General features: G+C 41.8%; 1 protein-coding gene across 4 annotated transcripts in view; it reads right to left on the reverse strand.

Annotated features, from left to right (window-relative positions):
- FOXP1 (forkhead box P1) overlaps window positions 1-12,302 on the reverse strand; it is a 482,289-nt gene that overhangs the window by 43,755 nt on the left and 426,232 nt on the right. For all 4 annotated transcript variants that reach the window (XM_070391016.1, XM_070391017.1, XM_070391014.1 and 1 more), the window contains one exon: window positions 7,460-7,564. In XM_070391016.1, coding sequence (XP_070247117.1) covers window positions 7,460-7,564 — 105 coding nt within the window. The remainder of the gene's footprint in view (window positions 1-7,459; window positions 7,565-12,302) is intronic.

The raw sequence follows: 12,302 nt of genomic DNA on the forward strand, positions 1-12,302 counted from the left end.
CGCTCGCTTACCGCCGTATGAAGAAGTGCGAAAAGAACAGGCAGTGGGAGATTAAAAAAAACTTCCCAAAAAATAAAGCAGAAAAGGAAAGGGCTAGTGCTGCTTTCTGTGTATGAGACACGAGACTGCTCCAGCCGCTGATCCCGGCACATAAAATAAACACAGGTCACAGAATTAACAAATCATCATAACTGTCTCATACATCCTGGGCTGGCTGCGGAAAAACAAGATCATTCTGGATTTATATCTGTAAGTATGGGATTTCCTGGACAGCTAATATCCACAAACAATCAAACACAGGAGGAACCCGGGGAAAAAGGCAGCATTATTTCAAATTTGAGCTGAGAGTCGTGATTTGTAAAGGGCTGAACAGGAACTGGAGCTGAAATCTGAAGCACGGAAATTCTTCCACTCGGCCCTGATGGACACGGCTCTGTTTCTCTTGGCTCCGCGCGGGTTTCTAGGTCACTGGGTTTTGAATGTGTTGCCAAATGAGAATCTCGCCAGTACAGAAACTTTGAAAATGACAACTAACTTAATCCCTCAATTTAAATAAAATAATAACTAAAAAATCTAATGATGCTTCACTCAAGAATCAGAGCTTTTTATAAGACCTGTTGCCAATATTAGGGTCTTGGAATGATCTCATCTTTCATCCTGGCTAACTTCCAGCACACGATTTCATTAACCCAGGTACTGCAGGTGATAAAACTCATTTTTCCCTAAAGAGACAGCTAAAAAGTACCAGTTATACATTTATGAAGTACCAGCAATCAAAATTATGGATTTTCTAAAAGGTTTTTAACTACTTTTATTGAAAGGAAAATCGCTGTCTCAGACTTTTGTGACACTACAGCTAATAATAAATTTTACCATTTAGACGTAGCCGTAATAGGGTAGACAGTGTCAATAAAAGTGTGGAGCAAAGATGATCCCTGTCTTTTAAGTAACGCCTTCTAATCACACACCGGAAATGCCACGTGAAATACCTAATAGCTCTTACAACATATAGACACACAACGGAGTGTCCACAGCGACGCAGCCTGCTGTCTACACACAGGCAGGTCTATGCAGAATTAATTGCAGGAGTAGACATTAAAAAATTCTTCTAATGCTTCCACAGACTACAAAAAAAAGATTACATTTCATGTGCATTTCTGACTAAAATCTGTTTGCTGGAAAAAAAAAAAAAGTGCATTCAAATGTTATTTGCTTCTTTTAGAGCAAACTGGTGGCACTGGGCCTGTTATCTTTGGCAAACTTGTCTAAACTTTTCTATCTAATATGTTATAGATCACTAGAGGGCACTGTGGTATTTAGGCCACTCTGACCTCTTTGAGAAGTTGGTAAGGTCTTGAACTCCTGAACAATGTCAGAAATGTGAGAGACTTTTTAAGGGGAAAAAAGTTTTTTGTTAACACCCAATTTTTATTTTTCTAAAATGATTCAAAAATGCATGATACGTGGAAAAGTCAAATTCATAACAATATTAAGCTCATTTTGTAATGGGCAGACTTGTCACCTGGGATGGGGACACACTGTGGGATGGGATTCAATTTGCATACACCACGGTATAGACGGCCAGGCCTCTGCACGGCTCCCTCTCCTGCACTAACCAGGGGTCATTTCAATGCAGAACATCCAGGCGTGCAAACTGAGAGCCACAAATGGGTCTGAAACAATTTATGATATCCGGCCTCTTTCGACATGTATTAGCATATACCTGGTTTCTTTAACATACACTTTGTTTTTCCAAAACCACAAACAGAGTTGCTGGAATTTCATGTGGAAGTGCTTAAGGGGCTGAAAGTTAACACCTTTGTGATCCTCCCAGCCTCACAGTGGCTGTTAAACAAAAGCCTCTTTGTCCAGGCTTTCTTGAAATGTTTTCTTAACATGTTCCAAGTAGTTTTAGGCAGGGAACTAAAGTAAACAAGATGTTACCATGATAAAAACACTTGTGAAAACATTACAGAAAGCACTTAGTAGTTTCTTTCACATAAAACTCTTCACAGTTTCAAGAAGTAAAATTCACAGAAAAAAAACTGTTTAGAGCAAATCAGCAATGAAATGTCTTCTCCTGTCTATAACCCTGGCCTTTTCCAAAGGGTCAAAGTTTCAGCTCTGGGCACTTTCTCCCAACATTTCTTTCCCTGCCGGCCATGCCCATTAGAGCACGTATAAAATTCATTTTGGCTTCAATAAGTAATATACATCTCACTAATATTCAAATAAATTTTTCTTTTGCATGGTGTTTCTCCCCACCCCCCCAAAGGAGAAAAAAACAAAAAATGGAAACAACAACAAAATAACCACCAAAAATTTCTTTCAAATAGATATTTAGCAAGGATACAAATTACACTTTTATTAGATGTTATACAAGTGATCATCTAAAAGAAAATCTAGGGAAAAGGGAATATTTCCCCCAAGCACTTAAGGGTACCTGGTATTTGAGCAACTAGGGTCTGCACCTGATTTTACATTCTAAGTGGGAAACAGGAAAATGTGGTTATGATTTAACTTCAAATTCACTCTCTACCTTGCCAAGTAGGAGTCCCTTTTTAAAAAGAAAAGGGGGAGAATTATAAATCCATGTTTTTACTGGTAAAGATTGTGTTCGACCTGGTTTGAAAGAAAAATACTGATCCCAGTGGCAGCAAGGGAGGCCAGGAGCCCCGCCCCCTCCCCCCCCTCAACGCCTGTTTTGTTTTTCTGTGTCTGCAGATGCCAAGCCACGCAGGCTGCGGGTTTCACTAGTCTTAGCAGGGCACCTGCTGGTGCAGTCACTCCTCACAAATACGACAGTCACATGGGAACTCATGGTTGATAGATTTTTCAAAATCAACACTAAAACTGTAACTTGTTTTGAGAAAAAACAGGAAAATAAGTGTGTTCAACAGAGGGGTGTCTGCAGATTCTGATAAAGTGGCCTGGGAGCCGGGGGACCGGTGGTGAGATGAGCAGTGTTTATCTTGGAAATCCAGGCCCTGTGGTGGACCTCGCCTTGGGAATAAACACTGAGAATGGTCACAGAAAGTGTCAAATCTCGGCTTTTTATTTACCAACAGTTACAATACTGCTTTCTCAGGAGGGACAAAGAATATCACCTTTAGACCCGTGAGTCCCCAGGCCCCTCCCTTAACCCCTCTCTCAGTTCACAGTGGCATTTTATTGTCAGGTGGGATTTTTGTCCCGAACCGCTGATCCTGGACTCTCTGGAAGTTACATGGTAGCACCCTAGCAACAGACCAGAAAAACAGTTACCCATCAAAGTCACTTTCCCCTCACACGGGACTCAGAAAGCAGGAGCCCAGCCCGCGGCAGCTGCTGGTGCAGGAAGTAACGGCAACACACGCATGGACACCCCAAACAGGAATAAACTGTGAATTCAAACGAAAATAACACTGGGCAGCAATGGCCAAGGAACTGCAAAAAGATTTCTCAGCTAAAAATGTGATGATACCAAAAATTTCACCCTGTGTCAGAGGTCAGCAATCTGGTCCCAGGGACACAGCCGCCCCCACGTGTGGTCCTCCGGCTGCTTCTGCACCACATGGCAGGGGAGTTATGACAGAGACTCTCAGTTGCTGTCTGATCCTTACAGAGAAAGTTGGCCATTCCCTGCCCGGCGACCACATTCAACCATGTGGGGTTCTTATTGTTAAATGTATGATTAACAGTTACTAGGAAGAGGCTTTTCTGCCACTTCAAGGCTGTGCATAGTCACAACCCCTTCCCTGGGTATAGGTCAGACATGAGTGGGTATTTTAAATGATCTCTCCTTAAAAAATACTTAGTTAGAAAAGTAAGAAGAGAAGTACTAATATTCTTTAAAAGTGCCTCGTATGGGCCAGGCTCTTTCCACGATAGACGTCTAATTCTAACAGCCCTCAGAGGGCTTCCTGCTACCATCTTCCCAAACTACAGGCGCTGACACCGAGGCCGAAGATGCTATGTAACCAGCACAAAGAACACAATCGCACTAACAGTAAGTGCCTGCACTACCCAATCGGCCTTTCTTCAAAGCTTCTTTATGTAAGGAGAAAGCATACAGTTAATCAAATGCACTGCTCGAGCCTTAAGTAGTAGGCATATAGTTAATAAAATCACTGCTTCCAAGCAGGTGGTACCGTGCAGTTAAGAGCAAATGCTATGAAGCCAGAATGCCTGGGGCTGGATCTTGACACCCCCTGTTATTAGCTGTGTGACTTAAGGTCTACCTGTCGGCTGACAGTAATACTTCAATCGTATCACTGTAAGGTGTGTGTGAGGGTTAAGTGAGTTATAATATGTAAAGCACTTGGGATTGTGCCTGTTGCACAGTTCAGGGCTCTTTAATTATGAACTCTTACCAGGGGAGTGTAAGATGAGGAGATCAGAATATACTAGTAGGTGAAGAAAACCTATGAAGCAACATCTACATCCAGGTCAGAGCAAGGAGACCTGTTGTTGAGCAAGAGTGCCTGGGAGAGTCGAAGCGCCATGAGTACCAATGTGCTGAGGCCACAAGAAAACACAACAAAGAAAGGCAGAGCATGGACCAGAATGTGCCAGGAAAGACATGCTTTCAGTCTACGGATCCGGCAATTTGAGAAGAACTGCCTGAAACGTCACTCCCAGTAGCAATGACTCCAGGACGCATCCTTGAGGGGGCACGTGTCTGTCTGAACCACAGCTGGGTGGCTCTTTCAGTCCGTTCACTGGGAAGAAAAGCTGGCTTCCTGACAGCCACTGCACTCCCTCAGCCTGCACCAAGATGTGGGGAGAGGGGTCTGCAGAAGACTGTTTTCCACTGCATCGGGCAAGAGACCGAAACCTGAAGACAACACTGAATTTCCAAGAGCTAACATCATGCTGTCGAAGAAAATTAAAATCCTGCATTTGTCATACGTGGCTGACCAGCAGGTCACTCAGGAAAGCACGAGAGAATGCACTGAGCTCTGAAGTTTTCCTCCCTGAGCACCCCCTCTCCCCGCGCTGGTTCACAGCCCTCACTGTTCCCTCCCCCCGACCTGCAGTGCACCCTGCAGTGGACCCTGCAGTGCGCGGGGTGGACAGGGCTGGCTCTCAGTGACTGGCTCCGAGCAGTGCGCGCGGCTCACTCTGAGCTATGACAGTCTGCCCAGGACTTTTTCTGGGAAAGAGATGCCCTCTGGGATTGATAAACCTGTGACCTGTCCATCTGTCTTCTTCAGCCGGTTCCCCTTGGAAAGAATGAAGGCAGCACAAAAGAAAACAGAGCTAAGAGACAAAGAACGGAAAAGGGGAATGACCTTGCTTAGGCATCTGGGAGCAGCCATCCTGGAAGCGGCTCTAAACCACTGGGCTTCCCAGTTACGGAGACCAATTATCACCTAGAATCCCGGCCACTTCTTTGGCGTAAGCCAATTTAAGTTGAAGGTCTACAGCTTCCAAACAAAAGTCTCTGACAAAAGTAAGTCAATACATAAGGACTAGGAAGCAAGCTAAAACTGCAGGTTGGTGGTGGGCTTTCCAATTCCACTGAGCAAACATGAACTGAGCCCAGCACGTCCCACCTAAAACTACTGGATCTGACAGCAGGCTTCTTATACAAGAGCCAGACTCGGAACACCATGAGGAAAGGGTGGTTTTGTTTTTGTTTTTAAGGGATCAATCCTAATGATCTTCTGATTCATTTCTTTAGTACTAGATGTGGTTTAAAATGGTGCTGTCTCCTCGTGGAGGTGTCCTTTTGCATATATACATACATATACATATGTATGTGTGTGCATGTGCATCCCCTAATTGTCAGCTCACCTAATAAATGACCTACGATTTGCAGATTAGGGTGGAAATACGTTTGGCTATTAACAAAATGCTTTAAATGGGTCAAATTGGAAAACTACCCGTTTTCCTGTGACTCTAAAATTGAAACATGTCACCAAAAGTATTGACAGCAATTTTATAGTTCTGAAGACTTTATACAAATAAATCCTGGTTTTGGATGTTCATTGGTCTTTCTATAGATGAGTGAAATCAGCACCAAGATGGAACTTAAAAGTGGTTTCTACAAAGATCTTTTCCTCTTAATACCTAAATAGGAATTGGCAAATGATCAGGAAATAACAATACAAAGATTCTATAATGAGTGATTCATAAGAGAACAAAGCCCAATAGCACTAACTTGAATCATAATAATTGCAAAGTGCTGTTGCTTAATTCAAAATAAAATATCACTGATCTTGACTTGATATTCAGAAACAACTGTAGGCATCTCTTCCTAAAAAATTGTGAGTACTTCCATTTTCAATGAACACATAGTGCTGTTAAAGTGAAATATTAAAGCTGGGGAGCTATGAAATAAATCCATAGATTTCCATTCATGAATCGAAACATGATATTCACCAAATTGTCTTGCAGGTAACACTAGCTCTACCTCTAAGATGGCTTTAGTATTACATTTGTACCCAATTCCATAAAGACAGATAGATTGTTCTAACAATATGAAGTCCACACAGGAGCAGACAGACACCTCCACTTCAATTAGCCTGACTATTTCCTGAGTCATGAATGAGAGAGAAAAGCCCGAAGAGAAGACCCTCCCACACTCCATTTGTAAACCATCATGCACCTAGATCCAGAGGAGTTATATCTGTACATATATTTGATTGTTCCATGGTATAGAAATATATTAAACATAATGTATTAACTTTCAGTCTACATATCAATGACTCAACGATATTATCGATATACTTACAAGATGTCAATCATGTAGGGCAGGTAAGGGAAATATTAAGCTGCAGTGCAAAGCATTTCACTTCAGGTAGACACATCAATAACTTCCAGAGGTACTTGACATGTGTTACAGGTTCAAACAAGATAACCCAAATTTTAGTCATACTTCAATTGTAGAAATTAAAGTTACTGCGCTCTCCACACAAGGACAAGGATGGGAACAAAAATCAACAGCAATATAGAAAGATAAGAACCAAGCTGTCAGCATTTCCTCAGCAGCCATTGTTTATGTTTATAAAGTCAAGTGTATGGGAACACAGAGGAGGCCCAATCAACAAGCTGCCATTGGCCAGTAACTGGCACCAATTTTAGAAAAGTAGGCTAGTGAGTAGTCACTGATTTGTTGTGTAGGGACATGAATAAAAGTGAAAACTAACTGCAAGTTTAATATTGGGAGAATGTTTTTTTTAATCACTTTCATTCTGGGAAAAAAAAAGGGTGAACATAGGCTTTTACTAATAAGTGCGTCACACTGCCCTTGGGCGGGTGCACCCCTTGCTCTCGACAGGGCAGGCCTCCCTCCAAGTTGTAACCATTCCCGAGATGGTGTGCCCGACCTTGAGATGTCCAGTCCCTCTCAAAGCAGTTGTGTGACACCCTCCAGCAAACAGGCATTTGATGAGGAAAAGCATGGACGGGAGGGGCGGGGGGGGGGGGGGGGGGGCGCTACGAAAAGAAGCAAGCAACATAGAACCATTCTTACTTTAGAAACGATGGGAAATCTTCGCACACTGCTTCACAGCCTGGCCACTTGCACACACCATGTCCATAGAGCGGATGGCTATGGGGGTGCTCCTCGTGGGGCAAACTGAAAGAAAACACACAGGGGCTCAGAGAAGGAGCCTGCTGCCAGGGACCACCCCGCCACGGAACCCACAGAGGCCCAAAGCCAACAGGAACGACTCTGAGCTCCCTTTCCCCAGGAATTTCACTCATTAACTCTGCACTGTTACTTAAAAGCAAGAGTTAAATGCCCAAGTGCCAACAGTGCAATGTTAGAAACGTGCCACCGTGCAGAAAAAGTGTCTGACAGGCTTTGATTAGATGCAAAGCTCTCTGCTCAGACTGTGAAGGATTCTTTAAGGAGCTAGAACTTATCTTTTAATCTGCACAATGAAATTGCAAAATCTGTACTTAATTTGGTTCTCTTACTGTTTTTTACCCAGATTATACATTTTTCTCTTCCCTTCCACCATAAATTGCTTTACCATAATTCACACAATCTTTTCACAAGTTAATTTTGTCAAACAATAGTGCAATTAAATAACTGAGAATAATAAAATACTTCAGAAAGACAAACATATCCAAGTAGATAATTGGCTTAAAAGAAAAAAAAAAGCTAATAATGGCAAGAGGATCATATCCCTGAAATTGCTGACCCAAGTGTGAGAGAAAACTTGGCAAGAACAAGAAAGGGTTAAGCCCCCGGTGGGGTTCCGATGGATCCAAGGATCTGGCCCATGGACCAGTCATGGGACCCGGCCACATGCACTCGGGGAGCATAGCTGTGCACTCGCTGATGAACCACATTCTCAAGGATTTTCTCTCTTAGGTTCTGCAGCTAGACTTGTTTCAGACAAAGTATTTTTATAGTCGTTTCCATAACCTTTTTCCATCAAATAGAAATATAAAACTAACACTGAAAGTTGTGTTTTGTACACAAGCACATTCTCTTCAAGGAAAGGACTATTTTGCAACTTTTTCCACTGCCTCTTCCTGACTTTTAACTTCAAGCACAGGGAATTATCACACACACACTCACACACTCACACATGCACGCACGCACTCCTGTGCACACACAGGAGTCTTGTATTTTATTTTATTATTTGAATTTTTTTTCTAGAGAGAGGAGAAGGGAGAGAAAGAGAAACATCAATGTGAGAATGTCGATTGGTTACCTTCCTTACGTGCCCCAACCCAGGATTTAACCCAAAGCTTATGTGTCCCAACGGGGAATCAAGCCCAAAACCCTTTGGTACACGGGACGATGCTCCAACTCACGAAGCCACACCAGCCAGGTCGTGAGTCTTGTATTTGATATCACCACTAGGATGTGTATTAATATATTTTATTGATTCACATTCATACAGCAGACATACACAAATGCCACTTGTCCCTTACTTGTAATTACTCCACAGTGAACATAAAAAATAAACACACTTATGTAGCTGTAAAAAAGAAGGATCTTTTACCCTTTGAGACAGCATGGAGGGATCAGGAGAGTATTATGCAAAGCAAAATAAGCCAGTCAGAGAAAGACGAGAATCACGTGATCTCACATATTCAGTGGAATCTAATGAACAAAATAAACTGACTAAAAAAAGAGATCCAGAGACATAGAAGCATGGAACAGACTGACGAATTCCAGCGGGAAGAACTTACATGCATATATGCATTGCCCATGAACAGACAATAGTGTGGTGAAGGCCTGAGGAGGAGGTGGGATCAGGGTAGAGGGGGTCAAGGGGGGAAAAGGGGACATCTGTAATACTTTCAACAATAAAGATAAACTTTTTAAAAACCATGAATATTAAACACACACATACACAGAATGACACCTTAACAAAGATCAATAGATCTCCCTATGGCTTTTGAATGATTTTGCTGGAAATCTAATATGATTTGAAAATAATAAGAAGCTATTTTGCCTTAAAATATAAAATAAACCTGGGAACAACAACACATCCAACCCTGTACAAAACTAACTTATGAGAGCACTGAAGGGTGCCCCTCACAGAGACAAGAATAACACAAGTAAACTAAGATGGCCGTAGCGAGATTTATGAAAAAGCCCGAGGACAGAAGGGTAAAATTCCATTGGACTGAAGGAAAGAATTGCTATTATCCATGTTCTCCTTCATATTTTTTTAAAGGAGTAAAATAGATGTAACCATTTTAGATGATGGATACTAATAAAACTTATGATAATCACTTTATCATCTATGTATGCAAATTATTATGGTGTACAACTTATACAATGCTGTATATCAATTATATCTCAATAAAACTAGAAAAGTAGGTGACACAAAATAGAATTTAAAGAAATTGACAATATTTGAAATTAAAAAATCCTTCTAACTACTAGAATTCTCACATTCTGAAAGAAGGAAATCATTTTTAAAAATGTTATTACAAATAACTTAAAAAGAAAAGAAAAATCTTAACCATAATAACTTTTTTCCTTACCAATTTTATTAAGATTATTAAGGTATTTTCATAATGTTAACAGTTAATATATGTTAATTACAGAAAACTTGGAAAATGTTGAAAATAAAAAAAATTATACTTACACACATACATATTTTTGACAAATTAAAGCATGAAGTTTATATCATTCTTTTATAGCCAATGTAATTTTGTAAATAAGTCCTCATGGTATCAACCAGTCTTCAAGTACCTTACTTACTGATGTGTAAAGACTCTAGTCGCATGCCAAAATTTATCTAACCTTCATCTGCTTTGGACATTGAGATTCCTTTCCTGTTTCCTTAACTTATGAATAATGTCAGAAATAAATTTTACCGGGCTGAACATCCCAGTATATAACTGATTTTTACCAGAAGATACATTCAGAGGAATGGGATCACTCAGTTAACAAGAACTAAGTTTTAAAATTTACTATGAATATTCTGTCAAGTTGCTCTTGAGAAATGCTACATGCCAACTCCATTCTTAGCCATTACACATATTTTTGTGTGATTCTTTAAACTGGAAACCTGAAACCTCAACTAGAGTAAGGATATAAAATTAATATCAATACAGGCATACCTCGAGATATTGTGGGTTCAGTTCCAAACGACTGCAATAAAGCGAATATGGCAATAAAGTGAGTCACGCATTATTTTGGTTTTCCAGTGTATATATAAAAAGTTACGTTTACACTATTCTATGGTCTATTAAGTATGCAATCGCATTACGTCTAAAAAACCAATGTACTTACCTTAATTAAAAATACTTTCATGCTAAAATCTGCTACCCACTATGAGCCTTCAAGGAGTGATCACCTCTATGGCAGGGTTCCACAAACCTTCACATTGTAAGACAACAACTCCAACAAAGGAGTATCTACGAAGTGCAACAAAATGAGGGATTCATGTAGCCAAAAACTGCAAATGCTGATTCTACTGTGCTTTCTGGGTTCAGCTGAGAGTGTTCTGAAAACAATCTGATGAAAGAAAATACTACCCATTCAGTAGAGGAGCTTATGGCTACAAGAAGATGTACATGATTTCACGTGCTGCTTGCGCTCCCCCCACGCCTGGGTTTTGGTTAACGTATCTGTGAAGGCTCCATGGCTTGAATAAAAGCTACTACGCACTAAGAATTTATTTTTAGTTCAACCTGGTCAGGAAGGACAGATGACAACTGACTGAGGCCTTGGAGGGACAACCAGTGACCCCTGAAGTCCAGAGAAAGTCAACTCCTCACACTCAGACTCCCACACTCAGAATCCGCTTAAAAAACTTGCCTCTGCATTAAAACTATGTTCTTATTATGAAAAGATTATCTGCTCTTATTTTTTTTAAGTTCACATGACACTGCAGGCTCCCGACGGAGCACACGCCTCTCCCCAGCCCAGCGGCCGCCCGCATTCTGCGCCGCGCCCGCACGGCCTGCTCATGCACCCCTAGTGTACCAAGTGGAAACACTCACACTACTGTCACTTGTTCCCCCTGTTAATATACCACTGGATACTTTTAAATACACAATTGTCTGAAATAAAGTGCTCGGCTTTGGAAACAAGAGGAACAGACTGGCAGGGGACCTGGCAGAACGTCCGGAGAAAGATCCTGTAATAACTGCCGCCCTTGGGGCCGGCGCTGGGAGGCAGGCGGTCATTTTTTGTTTCCGGTGAAGCTGGTATCTCGTGTGCTGCAGGAATTGTTTGCTGTGCAACGGTAACTCCTCATATATGCAAACACACACGCCCACGAGAAGATTCAGCGCTCTGCCCTTGGCCGCTGGGCCTCTGGCCCCTCCTGTCTGAAGCCCCGTCACCCCACCAGCCGGACAGTCCGTCTCAGAGGAGTGGGGCTAACACTCAAGCTCGGACTGCCTTTGGGGACTTGCCGGAAAGGACAGGAGGGAACTTCAAAAACAAGAAAAAGAAGGTTTTTACCCTGAACTGATTAGGAGATTTATAGAACGAAATACGGTGGGAAAATGACCACGTGGTATCCAATGGTCAAATAACTCCTGTGAGCCAATCACATAACTAAACGGTTCAAGGACCACTCGCGGGGGAGGGGGTGGCTTTGCAGCTGCCTGGGCCAGGGACAAATAGACACGTCCTGGCTCTGAAGGAATGAAACTTGTTGGCCCCAAATTAAACTTTTTAAAATTGAGATTCAGTTGCTTAGTGAAGTGTCTCTCACTATATACTCCTGGGCTGGAAATTCCTAGGGACAAGAGTTGGGTCTAATTCATCTCCACACGCTCAGTACCTCCCACAGAACACAGGCCAGTAAGTGTTAGATGGACTCATGAATGAACAGACAGGACATAATGACATCATTCTACTTAATTTCTATACACTGAGCTGTGCA

This window comes from Myotis yumanensis, unplaced genomic scaffold (assembly GCF_028538775.1).
Source record: "Myotis yumanensis isolate MYYU_CA2020_CCGP unplaced genomic scaffold, mMyoYum1.0.hap1 SCAF_14, whole genome shotgun sequence".
Lineage (NCBI taxonomy): Eukaryota > Metazoa > Chordata > Mammalia > Chiroptera > Vespertilionidae > Myotis > Myotis yumanensis.